The sequence below is a fragment of the Trachurus trachurus genome, assembly GCF_905171665.1.
Source record: "Trachurus trachurus genome assembly, chromosome: 10".
In the NCBI taxonomy this organism is placed as follows: domain Eukaryota; kingdom Metazoa; phylum Chordata; class Actinopteri; order Carangiformes; family Carangidae; genus Trachurus; species Trachurus trachurus.
In genome coordinates this window covers 11040343-11062359 of record NC_139894.1, presented here as the reverse complement: position 1 = coordinate 11062359, position 22017 = coordinate 11040343, and the positions used below count along the sequence as shown (strand labels likewise).

Below are 22017 nucleotides of genomic sequence, written 5' to 3'. Positions count from 1 at the left end.
CGTCCGTCTCTCTCAGTCACTCACGCGCTGCGCTGACTCCCGTTCACCTGTTGTTGTCACAGACGTCACAGCGACCTGACGACGTCACCACGTTGAAGGCGAAGGGCGGCGACAAAAACTACCGAAAGCCGCAGGGGTCATAGAAACGTCTCGGTTGCAGGAGTTCCGTGACACAGGTGTTTACACAGCTGGTGGACTTTAACATGCACGTGGCGCCGCCTGGCGTCAAGTAAATTGGAGGTAAGAGTATCAATAATCAATCAGTGCCTGGAGGTAATTTAGCCAATCAATAATCAATTAATCAATCAGTGTCTCCAAATGTTCTGTCAATGAACTCCAAAATGCGGTTTTTAATGTTAGAATACATTTTAATCTGTAAAGAATATAATGAAATCAATCAATCTTTATCTATGAAATTTTAAAGTTTGTGTTGTCTATGTTATATGAATAGTAGACCTCAGTCTGTGTTGTTCTTCTTGAGTGCTTTCTCTCTTTTTTCTGTCTTTTTTATGCTTAACTTGAATTTAAACTGAAAATATATACATCTAGTTGGAGCAACAAATAAGACAATCCAATAAAACAGTATCACTTTAGCCCTTTTTATATACAGTCTATGATTTAGCCCAATTATTAATTGTAGGCTATTCCGTAATCATTAGTAGTCCTAATGAGCTGACTTTTATTTTGAAAGAATTTAGCCGAATGGAAGCGCTTGGTTTAAAAACCGGGGCAGCCAGGCTACACTTTGCCTACACTTTTGAGTTCTCTGCACTATTTGTTTTTCATTTATTCTCAAGTGCTCAAATAACCAAAGAAACTTGAGGTTTTGGAAATCAGAAAAAATCGAAACAAAAAGACATAGGACAGTCACATGAGCGAGCGTTGGCTGCCCGTCAAGTTAGCCACAATTAGAGCGGAAGTGAAGAAAAATTTTTTTTTCTTCTTTTCTTTAATCTTTAAAATGTAGGCCCTAAATGAAAACATATTTAGAGGCGTTCAGATAGGTCGACAAATGTGATTTTTCATAATTCAAAGCGATGTTCCTTTTAACACAACTCCATCATCATCATCATCATCATCATCATCATCATCATCATCATCATCATCATCATCATAGCTTTATTGCAGACTCATGTTCCAATTAAAGGAAAGAAATGTACAATACAAAACAAAACAAAGAGACACCGATTACTACAATAATACCATAAAATGTACAAACAATTTTAAAGCGGTACAGGCTTTTATGCCAGTGCTCCCTGAGGCTTGATGTTTAGCGAATACAGCTCTTCCTAAATATAATTTGTTTTATTTTGTATCTGTTATAATTAATTCTTTATATAAATATATAGACATAAAAGTATCTATTTAATTTTGTCACACACCGGAAGTCCTGCATTTTATTTTGTCACACACCGGAAGTCTTGCTGCTAATAGATGGACGCTAGCTTGACGCTAACCGGTTAATCAGGTACTGGACATTTCTCAGATTTTGCAGCTATTGCGAGACCGTCGGAGGCGAAAGTCCACAGTTGGCCGTGACAGCGAGTTGTGACTCATCACTTCAACCATGACTGTGAGTTTATTCATTCTTGCATTAGTTTATTTTGTTGTGTTGTGAAGTTTTAGCTTGAATCGAGCTAGCTGTTTCATTTGCTGAATGCTAAATAGCCAACAAGCTAACTGTCAAAACTTGTCTTTGTTATGTTGATTGTAAATTACCGATCACTTCTATGATAAGCTCTGTTCATTCCAGCATTGATTATTATCGAGCTGCAGCGTAAATCTAGAGGTTCGTGTGAATTATCAATTCACAATACACATGATTAATTCACTGTGACGCAGTGTAGTTGTAACATTTCAGCAATTTGTAACTTTTCCATGATGTAAGCTAATCAATAAATCAAACTAAAAGTCAGTTTAATCATCAAATATAACAGTTATGGCCCCATATTGTTTCTTACATTAATTGCAGCTAATCTGAACTCAGTGATTGACAGTTATTTATTGTGTATGTGCTGCAGCTGAGGTGTTATATCATGATAACTATCATAAAAGTAAACACACAATGAGATAAGATTAAATGATTAAATCTCTGTCTCTCTGTCTCTTTCTTTCTAACAGAAGCACGAGTTTGAGGTGGCGATGACATGTGAAGGATGCTCTGGAGCTGTAACCAGAGTGCTCAACAAACTGGGAGGTGAGACTCTTCTTTCTTCTTCAAACTGTATGACCCAAAATACTTTTGTAATTTATTCTGAGTCCTCTCTTCACAATAGCAACATGTGGAGCATTTAAGTGAATGTAAACCAGCTAACCCCAAATAGCCGACAGCTCTCTCCCTTTGTCTTGTCTTGCACATTTTCAAAGGCGCCTTGCATCATAACAACCTCATGACTTCTTGGCTCTGAGTTGTTGTGTCAGCCAGCGAGTCATCTGATGCAGAGGCAGTTTTTAAACTTTTATTGACTTCAGCTAAATGTTAAATGAGGGCAGAGATTGTGTTGTTATTTTTAAAGGCAAACTCAAGACCTTCCTTTGTAGTCTGGCTCTTTATAGATCCCTCTTTATTTATGTTTACACATTTTAAGCTGTTTTACTAGTTTTTCCTTTTATTTTGTTCTGGATTAACTCCCAGTTCTGATAACCTTTCTTTTTCCTTTTAATTCAATATATCTTAATTATTTTATTTACCCATACAACACTATCATAACTATAGCGGCGATGCCTAACTCTACTTCCTGGAGTTAAACAAAGAGCCCTTTCTGTTTTCTCTGCTCTTCAGATGTGAAGTTTGAGATCGACCTGCCTAACAAACTGGTTTGGATCGAGTCCGACAAGGATGTGGAGGTTCTCACGGAGACACTGAAGAAATGTGGGAAGGACGTCAAGTACAACGGCGTGAAGGAGTGAAGGTCTGACTCTGCTCATGTAGAACAGGTGACATGATGATGTTAAAGTCCATTTTTTTCCCCTGACAACTCATAGATTTATATTTATTTCCCCACAGTTTATGTTTATGTCATCATGTATTGTCTTCTACAAACATTTCCTGAATCAGATGACAACATAGGGAGACTTGTTAGTTTTCATCTGTGTTTGTGTGTGTGTGTTTTTTTAGGGGGAGTGAACGTTTATACTGGAAGTTAAATTATTTTCTTGTGAAGAAGAATCTGATGGATCCTCCTCCTCCTCCTCCTCCCACCTGGTGCCAACCCTACTGCAGCTTACACGCACAAAAAATCCCCTTGGATGCAGATCCTCTCTCAGTGTTGTGATTTACAAGGTCGGAGCTGACTGCGCTTGGAGGATTGATGACAAAACAAAAACCAAAAAACACTGACGATGCTGGTGCTCGTTCAGCACTTTATTTGACATCCTCTGGTTTGTACATGATCCATTTCTCTCTCCTCCAACTCAGCAGCTTCACCTGGATAGTTACTAAAAGTGTTCTTCCAACTTGTTGACTTGTCTTTGTGTAAGATTTGACCATAAAGAACAAGGCGCAGACTTACTTTCATGTGTTTAAAGTACATTCCCTGGTTTGTAAAACTTTTGTCTCAGTATTGTTGCATAAGACGCCTGTAGATCTGCACTAAGGGGGGAAACATCAGTCTCTTCCTTTCTCAAACACCTGCTGGACTTTGATTTGAAAAAAATGTTTCAACACAGTTTACACTACAATGATTGACTAACACCACAAATCAAGTAAATCATGTTAATTTAGATGTTTGTTGTGTAATTTGATGAAAACACAACTATCTTCTCCTGGGTTTTTGTTTTTTGTAATCATCTGTCTTTATATTTTCTGTGCAAACAGGGGAAATAAAATTAAATCAGTTCTGCCTCAGTCTTATTCCTCTGTGTGAATTGATTCATCAGGAGAGATACCAATATTAAGATCAGTCATTCACAAGTGAAAACACCACATCATATTGTTGGATCAAAGTGGAACCTCTGAATCACAGATCGATTATATGCAAGATATTGAAAAACATAAGATTGTTGACAAAGTTGTGTAGTCAGAATCACACAATGTCGGCAGTATGAGATTTTTCAGACACAGTATCACTTGAATTAATTTAATAATATGTATTGAAAGTGATTGACAGATCAGTGGTTTGGATAATTCAACATTAATGAAATACTCGGAGTGGTAGTACTGTACAGTTGTGAACCTTCTAATAGGTTTCACATAACTGTGTTTGTTGGTGGCACTGCAATGAGTACATAGTCACTGAACAGGAATATATTTAACCACATATATAGGTAATTAACTGTAAGAATAGAATAAGGAGTCGTGTGTTGGAGGGATAAGGCCTCTAAGCCAGATCTGTCTTAGTTAGAGATAATTTCCCTTCCCGTGCTCCCTGTCTTTATGCTGTATAGATAAGGTGTGCAGTTATATAAATATCAATTTTTGTTTTATAAAGAAGCATTTTATGGAGCTAATTGATCCCCTCATTCTGGGAAAGAATGAGGGACACAACTGTACGGAGTTGTGTTTTGTTTAGTGTTATTGCACTAGTACAGCAAGGTTGGAGATGCTACTCCTAAGGTGCACACCAACATTTCACATGGTTAAGGAAAAAACAACACATCCATAGACATCCACGTGTTAAAATGAAAATAGATGTAGAACATCATGACACATATTAGAAATTGATGTAAGGATGTCATAAGACAACGATAGGACCATTAAAACAGCAAAGATGGTGCAAACATGTTCATGGAGTTATTGAGAATTTAGTGAAGTGATGGCCTGGGGGTATCGAAGCAAATGTGTCTCGGCCAACAAGAGCGGCCATCTCTCACAGACCATAACTAGTGTAAGTTGTGTCAAGTCAGTATGCACACACTTGAATATCACATGCAGATTTATTTTATGTATTGATTGTGAACATCACTTACAGTAATGAAGTAACATAATGATCAGCCACCAGGTGGCACTGTGTGATCAGTATGATCTTCCTCTCCTTCATCTTTCAGCTCCTAAAAATAAATACATTGATGATATCGACGATTTTCTAGTTGAGACTCAGATATTTAAACTCCGACTTTGACTTTGACTCAGGAGAAAATGAACCAGCTGGAGGCAGAAAAATATTGAAAACTTTAAGACTGTCACATCAGAAATATAATCAGCTGTTTGATTAATTCATCAAATGCAAATATCTGAAAAAATCATTTACTATCTCATTCAATTGAGACTGAGGTCCAGCAATCTGAGATCTCAATGCAACAAGCAGCTTTTTTACTTAACCATATATTTGTATATTTTAGGTTACAATACCACAAGAGAACATAATCGATTTATTGATCTACAACAGCAGAAGAAACAGAAAACAGAGGAAGGAACAGGAATTAAAAGTTGAAAACATTACAGAGCTTCATATTTTACATTGCTTTCCTGAGCAAACAAGAGACAACGTTTTATAATGTGAATACAGCATCATTGTACAGTGCATCCATCATGTGTCATCTCTACATCATCAGGCTGCTATCACAGACAGATCCACCCCCGCTCCTCTCACAGCCGGTTCGACCCGCCCCCCGTCGCCGGTGATGACTCCCAGCAGCACCGTCACCAGCGTGGCGTACAGGAGGGCGGCGCAGCAGATGTAGAAGGTCCAGCCGAGGTGCTGCAGCCACTGAGGCTCCTGCTGCTCGATGAACACCAGGAAGGCGATCAGAGAGCCGGCACACAGGGCCACTGTGGAGGGGAGGATGGAGATGAGTTACTCTTTAATGTCACTGATTTGACCTTTTATACCACAGTTTACACTGAAGGTCTCACTAGTTTAACCCTTTATTACTGTAAATACATAATAGTTTGTTAAATATATAGTGCTGTTGACCAAGACATTTAACTCTTACTTTACTCCCACATTCAGATTTTTGTCCCAACATTTTTCCAAATCAAACGTACATCTGGTCTTAATTCCCCTAAATTCAGAAGAAATTAAAGAGTGAGGTATCAGATGTCAGTTGTATGAATGAAATTGTGAATAAATATTAGTAGTAAACTCGAAAAAGAAAGCATATCCTGCAGGAAATGCGTGTGAATGCTGAAAGCAGCTGAACGCTTGCTGAATGAGCTGAAGAAATTGTTGAAACAATGCTGTATTAGCTGAATAAACTGCTGAGACAATTTTGAAAAAGGCTAAAGCTAAAACATAAAACTTGAAGGCTGAGAGATGAATGTCTTTTGAAAGAAAGAAAGAAAGAAAGAAAGAAAGAAAGGAAAAGAGAGAAAAAAGCTCTTTTCTGTTTAAACGGGGATAAGGTAAGGACTGTGTTTGTCCTGGGGAGCTCTCCTGCTAATAACTGGCTAGATGGATTTGCTGAATAAAGATATGTTTGTCCGTATGTAGCCTACAGCTTGAGTCAGTGGGGTGTTGTACCAGAGATGAGGTTGAGGATGAGGGTGACGACGGCCTTCCTCCCACCGCTCAGAGCAGGTCTGACGGTGAGCACCGCGGTCAGAGACAGCAGGCAGGACACAGCCAGAAACATCCAGGACAAACTGTAGTTTCCTGCAGGTGGAAAGTTTAATATATTAAACTTATCAACACAGAAAAAGAAACCAAAACAACTAAACAACTGGTCCCCCTCTTGACTGTAATAGTGCAAGAAACCATCCAGTACTCCATAATTGATTTATCTTTTTAGTTTCTTTAATTTTAGTGTAAATAGCAACTATTTATGGATTTATATATGGATGAATTATTATTATTATTAACATTATTTTAAATGCTGCTATTATCTGGGAATGCCTCAAATGGAAATTTCGTTGTATGATATAGGCCTACAATGACAATAAAAGCATCTTAATCTAAAGATCTTAATCTTATTTCTCTATATTCCTATATGTCTATGATAGTTAAATGCACATATCTGGGTTTTTGAATGTTGCTCATCCAACAAAAGCATTGCACATGGGAATCTGGGAATAGTCATGAGCATTTTCACAATATTTTCAGACATCTTATGAACTCAGAAAAATTTATTTCACCCAGCCACAGCACAAATCTGGCCTAAATACAGCCTGAAATGCCAGATGCTACCTCCCCATCTGGACCATGCACAGAAAATCTTACAGCTGCTGCCTAATACCACAGCACCACAACCAGAATTATTATTGATATTATTATTTACAAAATTTGCAATCCAGATTTACCTCATTTGTGCAATTAGTTCACTTTGTAGTTAAGGTTGTAAATAGATAAATAAAAAGATAGATATATACTGAGAAAAATAAATCTTCCATTAAATATACATACTTTGTAAACACACTGAAGGCGCCATGGACTCACCCAGCCAGGCCGGCCGCGTGGTGCAGCTGGAGAGGTTTTCCTCGGTGCTGCAGAGGGCGAACAGTCCCTCGCTGGCCCCCTCAGGCTGAACCAGCCACTCAGGTGCACAGAGACTTATTGTGTAGAGCACAAACTCCACAGACAACAGGGTGGTCAGTACAGACACTGGATTCCTCATGTTACAACTCTCACACACAGTTCACACAGTTCAGGGGCAAAAAGCCGTTGAGCAAGGCACCTCATCCTCAGGAAGGCGATCAGCTGTTCTCAGCAGGTGTGACTCTGAAATGGAAAAAAAACACACTGTGCATTCATCGTTTCCTCAACGACTGACATACTCTATGTGACTAATCTATGTGTATATACAGTATGTTCCCGTTGACAAATACAGGCTTCTGTTGGGCCACAGTTTGTTTAATATGCTGAAGCAAATACAACCTGTTTGCTTTTATTGTGAAGCTACCATTGACCAGCAGGTTGCCATGTTGAGTCTGTGTTACCTCACTTTTGTTTTGTATGTTGAGTGTTATAGTTAATGAGTTTTTGATTGGACTGACAACAGACTGGAACTTTCCATTGACGGGAAACAGCAGGACATGTTATACCTGAGTTTACAAATCTCTGCAACATGTTAATTTACTGATCATGTCCCATTTGTCCATTTAATTTGATATTTTGCGTTTGTAAAGACAATGTTTGCATTTGTGCACAAGCTTGAAAATAATGCAAACAATATATATTTGTAAAAAGCCTCTGTTCTGCAGCCCCTTTAATAATCAAGCATATACTCTTTAACTTTTATAACAAAGTCAGAATGAGTTTATATGAGGTTCTGACATGGAGGCACACACGTGGTAGATATTTAAAGGTGACACTTATTAATACAAAAAAAAAAAGTCTTCCAAATATAAAACATATTGATCAATTTTTTAGACGTACTTTGTATGCTTCATTCCTGAGTGCGTGTGAGACTTTCTGATCACATGAAGAAAAAATATTTATTCCAGATAAGATAAGATAAGATAAGATAACATAACATAACATGAGACTTTATTCATCCTTCAATGGAGAAAGTAACAGCAGCCGAGGCCCAGAGTTACAAAAAAATGAGATAATAATACAATAATGAAAGTATTAAAATAAAGTAACACACTGGTTGACTTTATCTGAGTTATGTTACAGCCTCTAAGACCAACAGTGTTTATGCTTTAGTTTAGTCTTTGTGAACTGTCAGGTTGTGATGCTCTGAGTGAACAGTAGGTGGCAGCAGACGCTCACGATTCACTACAACAAAGTGTCTGCAGGTTTCTTCCAGTCCAGTCTCTTTACCATGACCACATGTGGAGCAATAAGAACCTAAACAATGTGTTAAAGTAGAAATGCAGTGGTAATATAAGCAGGAAACTCTCATAATATATAAAAATATATAAGAAAGTAAAAAAAGTAAAAAGAAAAAACCTGAGATGTTGTCTGGAGTCTCCTGACTGGTGCAGACAGAGTTTCTCACCTGTGTCACTACATTTATTCTGTGATCTGAGCAGAACATGAGGAACTGTTAATGTCCTCTGCAGGCCTCTGTAGCTCAGTGGAGCGGAGAAAAACGAATTAAAAAGGCGAGAAGAAGCCGCCGAGAGGAACGGAGCCGGCGGGGCGATGGGGGCCAAACAAAGAGGATGGATTTCAGGAGTGAAGACTAAACCTTCCTAAATCAGTTAGTCCTGAGCCCAGCCTGACCTCTAATCTGCTCATCCGGCCTTTGAAGCGTGCACTTCAGGGGGAGGAAAACCGATCGGCCAAATGTCCCCTCTCTTAAGTGACAAAATGCCCTGAGGTGACACACATACACACACACACAAATGGATGAGGTAAAAAACACTCCTGACTTTGTCCCCGATGTGAGGACAGCTGCAGCTCTGTGTCTGATCAGACCACCTCAGTCGAGTTCAACACAAGTCCAAGACCAGATCTGTTAGAGTCAAGGATAAAAGAGCGACTGATCACACAACCAATTGGACTGTTGTATCATCCTCTGACCTCTGTGACCTGCAGGAAACATGCTCATACACTGTTTACATGAGGACATTTGGAAAGAAACACCACTTTTTTTTTTTTTTTTTTCATATTTAATAACCAAAACGTATTCAGGAATTTCAGCATTATCATTTCTTCAGCATTAAAACCCGCTCTAAATGGTTTTATATTGAAAATAATGAGACAAACAGGAACAGCGAACGTCTCATCAAACAGCTGCTTAGTTTTAAAGTTTGGTCACTTTCTGCTTTTTTTTTTTGTCGTATTGAGGAGAGAGAGGACAAGCCCCAACAAGAGCTTAGAGGATTAAGTTCATTCTCACTGCCAGTCTGACACACACACACACACACACACACACACACACACACACACACACACACACACACACACACACACACACACACACACACACACACACACACACACACACACACACACACACACACGCACCCTTTCAAGAGAGTAGTCAATGGAAAGACCTCACAAGTATGGAGATACAGCGCTCTCAGTGTGTGTGTGTGTGTGTGTGTGTGTGTGTGTGTGTGTGATCCAGTCCAGTGAACACTGAAACATCCTGAGGCATCAAACTGCAGCCAAAAACTGAAACTGAAGCTTCTTCGTTAATTGAATCAGACTTGTTGATTGAGATTTAAAGGAGCTCCATTTAGTTTTTCTTTTTTTCTTTTGTTGCTATTATTACATAGTCAACGTTTGCATTAATTAGCAGCCATTTATTTACTAGACTTCTAGTAGTCTAGAAGAAACATGAATTCAGCATCAGACTTCATTTCTTCAGTCACCAACAGCTTCAGCGATGGAAACAAACACCAATGTTAACTTTTCCCTCTGCCGATTTTTAACCAATCTACTGAAGTTAGCATGATACCCAACCTTTCAAGGCCCCCACATAGTTGGGCGGAACGTACGCGGAATTGGACTCAAAGCGTAGGGGTGAATGTCCGCCAAACACGTCCATGCAAAGCTAAATTTTTATGACCGCGTAGACTCCACGTACGCGTATCCTCCTCATCTGTGGATGATTCTGTGACAGAAAGTGTGACAGAATCGACAGCACTCCGGCTGAGGACGGCTACGAGCCGAAACGCGCCCTGATCTGTATTGCTGCTGTGCATCTTATATTATTTCTTATATTATAAAGAAAGTGTTATCACTACCAAGAGTGCTGTTGATTCTCTTACACTTTGAACGTTTTGGACTGGCACCTGAGCGTCACTTAAAGGATAATTTCCGTTTTTTACAACCTGGACCTTATTTCTAGCATAAAATAAGATCATTTTACTCACCCAGAAACTTTGGTGTCATTTGGAGTTGTTTTGACGAAATTAGCCCCAGTGGAGCGGCGCGTATCCGTATAATGCGAGAACACGGGGCACGCAATGCATCCTCTAAATAACACATTATCCGCTGCAAAACTCGTTCATTTCGCCAATATTTTGTTATGATACACTAGTGATATTCCCCTCCGAGCCCGTGGTGGCATGTTATCAACATGCTGCGCCTGTAGGTTGACTACTAACCTCCGACCTGGATGATGTCATCTCCGACCGCTGCCCGGCGCGGCTAACTTGCTACGGCTAATGCTATGGTTCGTTTCTGCGTGTTTCTGACTTGTCAGAACAAAATGAGCAGCTGGATGAAGTTCAGCTTCCACAGGCTTCCTCTCCTCAACCTGGACTCACTAAAGCTCCGGCTAGTTGAGATAAAAATGGACCCGAATGCCGAAGCAGAATGATTATTATCAGAATGAGCCGGGCAGCGGTCGGAGATGACATCATCCAGGTCGGAGGTTAGTAGTCAACCTACAGGCGCAGCATGTTGATAACATGCCACCACGGGCTCAGAGGGGAATATCACTAGTGTATCATAACAAAATATTGGCGAAATGAACGAGTTTTGCGGCGGATAATGTGATATTTAGAGGCTGCATTGGGTGCCCCGTGCTCTCGCATTATACGGATATACGCGCCGCTCCACTGGGGCTAATTTCGTCAAAACAACTCCAAATGACACCAAAGTTTCTGGGTGAGTAAAATGATCTTATTTTATGCTAGAAATAAGGTCCAGGTTGTAAAAAACGGAAATTATCCTTTAAACCTTAGAGTGAGCACGCCGAATCTACCTTTTGTCTGACAGAAAGCATGCAAGCATTGTGGGATATATAGGAAATTGGCACGAGAAATGTAGGGAATTGGTACACGGTGGTAAGCTCGACTATGAAACCTCAAACGACAGTGGACACTGTGCCCGACTGTCTTTAGTAACCACTTAGCCTGTCCACTGTTGTTACCAAGCTAACAAGCAAGCCCAGTCTGTTGTAGTGTGCTAAACAGAAGCTGCTTTGCCACTAAAATTGGTGGGTCGATCGACATGGGCTTCTTTAACATGGGTTGACCCCGCTAACAATCGGCATATGGCTCCTCTCCCACTGGCCAACAAACCCCAGGTCGTTCACCCCCACTGCAGCATGCGAGCTAGTGAGGTGGTGGTCAGTGTCTTTTCCTGTTTTGCATTTTTGTCCCTCCTCAAAATGATCGAAACCCATGCAAATGGAATTTCCAGCCAAGATGGAAAAGAGTTGCTTTACGTAAGACGTCATCCCATAAATTAGCGGGTTGATCTGAGTTGGTCTGTAACGGTCCCACTGCAAGCCGATCGGAGGCGAGCCAATTAAAACACGCATTGATTGCAGAGCTGTTTGATGTGGGTTGGTGACCCCTAACCCTTTCCCATCAGAAGCTGATTGCTAGCGGGTTTAAACAGGTTTTTTGGGGAGAAAGACTGTCATCAATTTCAGGCCTTGTCCACACTAATTTTATTTCTAATATGTTTTAAAATGTTTAAATTGCAATCGTTCTATCAACAAGTGTTTTAGCTTTACATCAGAAATACTGGTTTCAAAGTGGTTTCTGCTTTATTTTTTCAGTTTTTTTCTGCAGGGACATCGGGATGATGATGATGTGTGAGGTCACACTGAACACTGTCTCTGTGTGAATTTGGTTTTAAATGCTCTATAATTGGATAAAAGAAGCTTGGGAGTGTTTTGTCCTTTGTCTCTTGTGATGACAACAATGTAAAGTGGATGTTCCTGCAGTGACATTTCAGCACAGCACAGATCAGTGTGAGGATCTCAGCCTCTTGAACCCTGCTCTCTGTCCTCAGACCACCCTTTAGGGATAATACACCGCCTCTCCACCGGCAGCCTCCATCTCATTAACAGCTCCTCAGTCCCAATCAGCCCCGTCCTTTCTCTGTGGCGTTTGCCCTCGGTATTATCTCTGAGCTGAGAGCAGATCATCACGGTGGAGCCTCCTTGATGAACAAACAGAGCTTGTTAAAAACCTCCTCGCTCCCAGCAGCTCCTTTACAAGTGTGAAAAGATCCCACAAGGATTCATTAAAGCCTCTGATGAGCAGACTGGGGCCTGAGAGAGATTTCAGAAAGTCCCCTCATCACTTTATCCTCACTGAGACCATGATGCAGGGAAGAGGTGTGAGAACACCTGTCTCTCCTGAGTCCAGGTTGAAATCTTTGGAAATTTAGCCTCTTTTTAAAGGTGCAAACATTTATCTAACTTCACCCGAACACCTCTAAAAATGCTAAGAATTATTATCCTGTTGTTGTTTCTTATAGACAATCTGTTAAAAATAAAAAAAGCTCAGATTTCACACCAAGTATTCTTCAAAAAGTCATAACCTGCATGTGTGCACCTTTAGCGTTGGTGGTCTGCAATGCCACAGTTACAGCACATTGTTGAACATTGTAAACAACGAGGTGAATAATTTAGATTTTGTGGTATTTGATTTGATTTGTATTTAAAGATAATAAGTAGTTCCATAGCTTTAATGCTTATTTAAGACTGTAATGACTGCAGTTTTCTTATACATATAACGTATAACGTGACGTATATGTGTTTTTAGTTAATTATGAGCCAAGAGAGCACACTAGGTTTTGACCATGTTTGCTCTAATGCTTGGGCTCTAAAGCTTTATTGGGACATTTGCAGGAAATAGACGGAGCCACAATAACAGCCGGTAAAGCCTAAGGCGAAGAAGAAGCAGGTAACGTTGCTGGATTTCATGGCGCAGATTGAAAACTCAAGGAAGTGTAAATGTTAGCAAATTGGTTATCAAGTCTCAGAAATGAGCTGTTTATTGTTTAATTGAGTGTCCAGGACTTCTCCTTCAAAGCATGTGATCTATAAAGGTATGGCTCATCGCAAAGGGCAGTGTCAGGCCTCCATGGGGCCCAAAGCAAAATTTGATAGGGCCCTCTATGCCTTTAGATGGTCTTTGCCCTGTTGCAGTGTCAATTAATTAATGTATTCGTGTAAGATGGGGAACTATGCTAAGTCCCGTTGCTTTTCCGCTGTTTTGTTAACCATCCTCCTGGCCTTCATGACCATTCGTTTCCAACGAAGCCGGTGAGAAATCAATCCATGGAGCGATGGATAACGTTATTTATCATCTACCATGTTATATCTGTGTAGTCTTATCTGTCATAAACAAGAGATTACGGGTTACGGGGCGCGTTACGTTTGTGTGGCGGTGCCGCAGAGACGAGAGCTGGGACACCGGGTCGGAGGCTCTGATCTTACAAGGTTGGTTTTCAGCCAAGAGACGCTAGGTGGAAGGCAGAGAGCCTCCATTCTCCCTGGAACTAGTTACAAGTCACTGATTAAATCAGCACAATTACTCCAAAGCTGTTAAATTAAGGTTAAAATGTAGCATAGTTAAGCTAAAAATCCTGCGTAGTGCCTCTTAAATATATGATCTTTCTCTTATTTCTGCACTTTCAGAGCAGCAAATAAAGGACTGACAGGGAGGTGGTTTGGTACGTTTGAATGCAGTCTAGTGAAACCAGCAATAAGGTCTCTGCTGGATCTCAGATACTGACTCCTGTTGTGATGCTGTGATGAGAGAGACAGAGTCTGGGGTTAAAAGTGATCCCAACTCTTTGAGCAGGATTGAAGCTGAGAGGTTTAATATCACCTCTGAGTCCGTTCACAAAAGCTTCCTGTGAGGCGTCAACAAAGAGCTCTTATCTCTGGACTGAAGAGGGATTCACTCCTTTCTCTCCCCTCAAACCTCTTTGACTTGTGGGGTTTGTGTCTTCGGTCTCACACTCAAAGGTGACTGACCCGCTGGGAAAAGAGGTGTCAGACGAGGTGCACAAACCACCAGATTAGAGCAGCAGTGAATGCAGGGGGGACAGGCTGGATCCAGATCACCAGCATCCACACAGAGACAGGAAGTCACAAGTCTGAGAAGCTGGATTTCATAAATGAGGAGGTCAAACATCCAAAGTCTGCGGCAGATGTTGCTCCATCTTGGATTTTTACACTGAACACAGCTTTATTCTGTGGTTTAAACCATGAGATTAAATTATAACAATAAAAACTAAATTTCCTTATTCCTTCACTTATTCTGTTTCATGTTGGTCCAGTCTTTGCAGACGGCTACAACTTTGATAAGATCATGTCCTACCTAAGGATGCAGGTTCTCTTTATTTGAGAACTTTACTTTTTCAGTTACAGGAAACATTCACACTATGAATCTACAGTTTGGGTTTGCATTTAAAGGAATAGTTCACCAAAAAATGAAAGCCAGTCATTAGTGACTCACCCTCATGCTGATGAATACTCTGGAGTAGTTTTCTATTCCTCAAAGTGCATCTGGAGACCCGGGAGGCCGGTTTGTAGTCCAACGAAAACTTTATATGAGAGTAGACCGACACAAAAACGTACATAAAACTACACAAAAACCATTTAATATTCCTCCTTACTGCTCATTCGCTGCAATCCAAGTGTCCTGAAGGAATATAGTCCAGAGTTTACCAGAAACAACGTCATTTAGGACATTTTTACAGCCTAAACAGTCCTGTATTGAATTTGTCTGGTGCGCGCTCTCACGTTCGTGCAATGCACACGGACGTGACCAGACTTAAATGACGTGGTTTCGGGTAAAAGCTATATCCCTTCAGGATACTTGGTTTTTGTGTAGTTTTATGGACGTTTTTGTGTCGGGCGCTATTGACTCTCATATAAGGATTTTGTTGGACTACGAACCGTCCTCCACTTTGAGGAATAAAGAACTACTCCAGAGTATTTATCAGCATGAGGGTGAGTCACTAATGACTGAATTTCATTTTTTGGTGAACTATTCCTTTAAGTTTCAGGAAAACATTTCACAGACACAATAATGAACTTAAATGTTGACACTTTTGCTTATTTCTTTTTTAGGTCACATCGATATAATTGGAACTACATTCTCTGAGCTGTGAACAACCATATTACTACGTAGAACGTGCATCATAGATCCAACATAAGGGAGAAAGTATTCAAAAATAAATTGTGACTGGATTATAAAGTGTTACCAGGATTAGAGGATGATTTTTTGTGTATTTATGAAGTTATTGTGCCACAGCTCATTGTTGTTGTTTTGTGTTTTGTTGCTCATCTGATACAGGACAGAGGAGGAGGAGGAGGAGGTGGGCGACCTGTGATGACGGGGATTAAACTATTTAACAGTCGGGACATTCATTCTTTGCTGCTGCGTGAGTCCGCAAACCTACATATGAGACAAAGACAGATTCATTAGCTCAGACTGTCAGACCCAGTTTACAGCAGAAACAATGCACCATTAAAACAACACACACACACACACACACACACACACACATGCATACACACACATGCATGCAGAGTAAGTGGACTTCAGGAAACTGTGTTGAACTAATGGGAGCTTGATTTTATTTTAATAACCGTCCGCCCTCAGTTTCTCTCACACTCTTGCAGAGGTCACACCCTCCAACCAGCGTCTTGTATTCTCCTTCACCTCCTTCTTCTTCTTCTGCTGTTCCAATAGCAGCGGCGTTCAACAGGAATAATCCCGCTGATGACCTTGCTTTGTCACGCGAGGTCTCCGAGTGTGCGAGGTGGACGAACAAAACAAAACGTGCAGAGAAAAAAAAGAAAAAAGAAAAAAGGCTCACATTAAATCCAGCACACTGCTCGTCTATACTGTGACCTCTGACCTCAGCTGAGCGAGGGAGGGAGGAGGGAGGGAGCGAGGGATGTATAGTGATGTTGAGCTTTTTCTTGTCTCCTCCATTTTTTTTTTTTTTTTTTTTTACGGCTTCGTTCTTGTTTTGTTTCCATCAGTAATAACATCGAGCTCAACAAACTAATATCTGAGCTCTGGAAACGTGGAGATGAAACTAAGACTGGTAACACTTTATAATAAGTAGCTACACACTACTTAGCATTAGATAAGCATCAATAAATACTTTAAATCTTTATTTATAATGCATGGATACTCATTAGTAGTTTATAAATACAGTTAATGCTTATCAATGATGAGTAAAACATTTTTACTTGTGTTTATAAACTACATACAGTACTGAGTATTCATGTGTTATAAATGAGGAATTCAGTATTTAATGCTTAACTAATGTTTAATTGTGTGTACTTATTATAAAGTGTTACCAAAAGACTTTTCAAGTGGTTTTATCGGACTCAGAGAAAACAAAACTAAATACAAAAAGTTTTTAAAGCTTTGATCTCTGTGCTGCAGATTCACATGCAGACTGAAGCTCCTGTTTCCTCACTGCAGACGATAAAAACATCTAATTTATACCTGCTGCTCTGATGTTCTCCTACGGTGCAGGATAGGGGACAAAATTTAGAAAACTGGGAATTCAACATAAGCTGATGTGTTCATATGGTTTCGTTTCGTTGTGTTCATAGTTGTTTCTCCTTCATGTCGACATGGAGCTCACTGAGGTGGTCCAGGCTGCTGGTTTCCTTCCCCATGCAGGTGTGTTACATCTCCCACCTGGTCTGGAGACACCGTGATCATCCTCCATGATCTGTAGCTGGAGATGTCTCTCCATCCCTGCCCACTCACAAATGAATGTGTGAATCACATAGTACAAGTGACAAAAAGATGTGGTAAGAATAATACAACTAACAAAAATCAAATGTCTAAAACTAGTGTAAATATCCAAGAAAACATCATCACTGTTCAGACTCACAATCTGTTTCATCTCTCACCTGCTGTTCTCACTGTGGCGTCAACACAATATTTTCGTTGGTTATTATCGTTGTTATAAGATATTGTTATTTTAATTGAAAAATAATAAAGACATTCACTATGTATGTAAACAAACATATGTAGGCCTACTCTTATTATTTAAATAGAAAAAAACAAAGTTGCTTGCAGAAATATTGCACAGTGTGGAATACAAGTAAATGTACAGCTTGTATGTACTGAGCAAGGTAGAATACACAAAAATATATAATAATGTGGTAGATGATTTAATGATTTATGATTTAATTATTATCAAAAATAAAGCCTATGAATGATGAACTTGTGGCTTTGAACCTACAACAGCATCACATGTTTGTTTGTTTTTTGATTGTCACGACCTTGAGTGTTGTTGATGTTGTTTTACTACAACACTTCTCCCAGCACCAAATTATTAAAAAGTGATAAGCAACAACACTTTTTTATGATTTTATCATTTGTTAAATTGTTTTTCACAATTTTCTCGGCTTCAACAACACATACAGCACCTGACTGTTACTAAGGCAAGGCAAGGCAATTTTATTTGTACCGCCCATTTTTACATCAGTTTGTCTCAAAGGGCTTTACATGGCATCATAACAACATCCTCTGCCCTTAGACCCTCACATCCACTGAGGAAAAACTCCCGGGAAAACCCTTTTAACAGGGAAAAGTTGGAGAAACCTCAGGGTGAGCAACACACTTTCCTCACCTGCACACAAGCCGCTGCTTCCTCCATGTCACCTCATGTGTGCACTGATCACCATTAACACGAATCAGCGGTGAATAGAACTGGTTACTGGTTAAGCAGATCAATACATATGTTTAAGTCCCAGTGCTGCACATGAGCCGGCTTAACTTCCAGATAAAGTTGATGTTTATGTTTGTTGTTGACACGAACCAACTCACGTGTTTTGACTGTGATTCAGACACACACACACACACACACACACACACACACACACACACACACACACACACACACACACACACACACACACACACACACACACACACACACACACACACACACACACACACAGAAGAAAAAAAAACTGTATATGAACTGTATGTTGTTCTTTAAAGGTACATTGTGTAGGAATTCCTCCCATCTAGCGTTGTGGTTGTATATCGCAAGCAACTCAGTCGTATTTTTCATGCTGCATTACCGTGACATTGGGCAGACGGCAGAAGGACGACAGCCGCCGCACGTAACGGCATAAACAAGCCTCTATGTAAACAAGTGGTCCGTCAGCATGAGGCAAAACAATACACGTGACAATATGTTGTCATGGCGATGTTGTATTGTTGACCTGACCCACGTTTTACCGGCTTTCTCTCGACTTCTGTGATTAAAATGACATCTGGTTTGTTACCGACGGCCGTCTGCCCGACTGCAGGTGAATGCAGCATCAGTGTAACGCTCCATTCCTCCTCACTGCGTTACCGCGGTGACCTTTCACAGACGCCACCTCCACCTGAGCCGACAGCTCCGGTGTCTCCGCTGAGTTTCCGTGGTTTCCTACCGTCACGCTGCCACTGAATGTAAAAACATGGTGACACCACATGGCAGCAGCACCGAGCTTACCCGCTCCATGTAGATATGAATGATACGAACGGCAAATTCAGAGCTGAGAGGAACACTTCAGTTTGTTGATGGGGGGGATTACTGATTAATGAAAAACATACTTTTGAACGAAATAATCGATTTTCGTGAATAGATAACAGGAGAAGTTACACAATGTCCCTTTAACTTCCAGTTGTGATGAGACTCCAGGTCCATTCATCCCTGAAGAAGACCACACGACTTGGTCGAAAGCTCCAGAAGAAGCAGCCAATCAGAAATCAGGATTTTATGTTGCTGTGGCAAAAAAAAAGAGAGAAAAAAAGAGCTGACTATACAAACACACACACACACACTTGTTAATATCATGCAGTGTGTGTGTGTGTGTGAGTGTCTCCACTCTCTCTCTCTCTCCAGTCTTAATTGCCTCGGTCGTCCACTCCGTCTCTCTGCAGATGTCTCGCTCCTTAATTTGCGTACAGAGCAACAATCAGCCCCATCTGTCCCCGTTTTTACTTTCCTCCTCCTCCCCTTGAAAAATCACCTCTCTGCCTCCCCCTCCTCCTCCCCCCTCCACTAAATCTCCTTAGTAAGTCCACCATGCTCTCCTTCACACACACACAGAGACACACACACACTCCTCCTCCCATACAGAACCTTGTCAGTGGCGTGGGGATTGAAAGCCAATCAAAAAGCTATAGAAGAGTGCTTTGGTGTGCAGGGACACAATCGGGGGGCTGGGTGGGGGCCGGTCGGGTTGGGTTGGGTTGGGTTGGGTTGGGTTTGGTTTGGTTGTGGAGGTGAGGGAGGGAGGAGGAGGAGTGGGGGTCTGGCCCCCCCACCAGCTCTGTGTTTGTGGGCTGCAGGGTCCTGTCAGCCGCTGTGAAAGAGGCTCAGAGAAAAGGGGGACAGATGGGAGGACTTAGAGGGAGGAATAATCACTGCATCGTCCTCCTCCGTCCGTCCGTCCATCCACAGGCAGGACAGTGGACACAGGAAGGTGACGCAGGAGTTTTGTTTCCAAAACAAAAATATGGAGTGAATCTGATACAGTCGAAGTTTTACTGATCGTATCTCTGAACTCTCAGCTGGCTTCTGCTCTTAGATTTCCAACACATGTTACCTAAATAAATACCATCATCAGATGTGTGTGTGTTACATTGTCTCAGTCTCATATCACTTCCATGTCCTCTAACAAAGACATTTAATCAACTGATTTCAGGTTCATGGACATGAATGATCCTGTTTTTGTGATATACGGTGCAAAATGTAAATATATTTTTTTAAATGAATGTGTTTTTACAAACTTTACAAGAGGCGTCAGGTGGTTTAGATGCAGGTCTAGTAAAATTGTGCAGTTCACATAAGTCAGGTTTATTTAAAGTGATAGTTCAACATTATGGCAAATTGACCCATTGCCAAAATCCCTTTAGTTTTAGGAGTAGGTTCGTTACCTTCAATTGCAGAATGTTACGAGACAGAGTTGTTTTCGAGGCAAATACAGTGACTGCTTGCCGAAAAACTGCTGCCGACGTGAACGTGCATCAGTGGTTTTGCATGAATTTACCTCGAAAACAACTCTGTCTCGTAACGTTACATTATTATCTCAATTAAAGGTAACGAACCTACTCCTAACATTATAGGGATTATGGCAATGGGCCAATTTGCCAAAATGTTGAACTATATCCCTTCAATTTATCCCCATTTACAATAACTTGAAGTTCAGCTCGTCACTAAAATGTCAGTATAGAGCTGTTAAAGTTAACGCAATAATTATGCAAAATTTTTAATGCGTAATTATCTCAGGTTTTGTTTTATTGGCCTTTGGCTTCACTCATAGTTTGACTCAGCTGCTCGAAATGAATCAGTTTGCGGTCGTTAAGTGAAACCATCTCTGCAACAGTTTTTACTCTGATAATAAAAGAAAAACCATCTCAGTGGTGAGTTCAGGTACAAAGTTATTTACAGTAACTGTCAGTGTGACCTGCCAGAGACCACCACGTCTAGACTTTATCAAACAATAAAAATGAAAAATATCCCATAAAGGCCTAAATGTTGAACAAATTAAAAAATCATTTGTGAATGATCGTGATTAGCTATGGACACTCATGCAATTAATCACAATTAAACAGTTTAGTTGATTGACAGCTCCAGTGAGTAGCCTACTTTATTTTTGTTGGATATTATGTAATGTGATGATGTGACATTTGTAAGATTGAAGAATTAAGAACATCACAGTTCAACCACCACCCCGAGTGTGATACATCGTCAAGAAACAAATAGCCTAAATAACAATAAATAATCAAAGGATCACACTGTAAAATGTACAAATCTAACAACATGCGGCTTTAAAACTTCAAGTTTTTGTGATCAAATTTTATTGCATGGTTGCTAAGCATTTAGACACAACTGCTGTGATTGTGACCTGTTTGGTTGAAATTGAACACGCTAAAAAACATTTTCAGGTCCGTTTATTTCTCTTTTCTCTCTTTAATGCAGCTAAATTGATGGGTTTTATTGTCATGCGATGAACCTGAAAAGAACCCAGATACAGAAACAGGACTCTAAAGGTCCAGTGAACACAAGTTAAAAATGATAACAAATTTTTAAAAAAATGACTTAAGGTGAAACAGAATATAACCAGGAGTGTGTCCATACTCTGGAAAGCACAAAAAATAATAAATCAAAAAGCACTTCACCTGCTGTATTGTGCACTAGTCTCTCCACACCTGCAATACTGTGCAGAGGTGTGGGGTCACACATCCCTTGTTAATACTCCAAAAAAGAGCTTTGAGAATCTTGCATTATGCCAACTATAGGGCACACACAAATCAGTTATTTGTCAAATCAAGAATACTCAAACTATATGACCTAATAAACTATCGCACAGTACAAATGATGTACAAGGCTGCGAATAAAAGCCTCCCAAACAATCTGCAAATACTTTTCCTAGAAAGAGAGGGGAGACACAATCTTAGAGGGAACAAGATTCTCAGACAAAGAAAGGTTCGAACTACGTTAAAAT

General features: G+C 40.4%; 1 protein-coding gene across 2 annotated transcripts; it reads left to right on the top strand.

The window, feature by feature from the left end:
- Window positions 1–1425: 1425 nt before the first annotated feature.
- Window positions 1426–3847, top strand: atox1 (antioxidant 1 copper chaperone). Of its 2 annotated transcripts, none has more exons than XM_083980386.1 (4): window positions 1426–1573; window positions 2122–2197; window positions 2783–2912; window positions 3119–3847. In XM_083980386.1, exons 1-3 carry the CDS (start codon window positions 1568–1570, stop codon window positions 2908–2910), a joined length of 210 nt encoding a protein of 69 aa, XP_083836512.1. In that variant the 5' UTR covers window positions 1426–1567; the 3' UTR covers window positions 2911–2912; window positions 3119–3847. The 2 variants fall into 2 exon arrangements, with proteins under 2 accessions (XP_083836512.1, XP_083836511.1); XM_083980385.1 differs by having other exon boundaries at window positions 2783–2937.
- Window positions 3848–22017: the final 18170 nt, after the last annotated feature.

Bases quoted from the DNA above. Each gene is read 5' to 3' on its own strand.
- atox1 (XM_083980386.1), top strand. The intron at 2,198-2,782 runs GTGAGACTCTTC...TCTGCTCTTCAG, and splicing joins AGTGCTCAACAAACTGGGAG to ATGTGAAGTTTGAGATCGAC.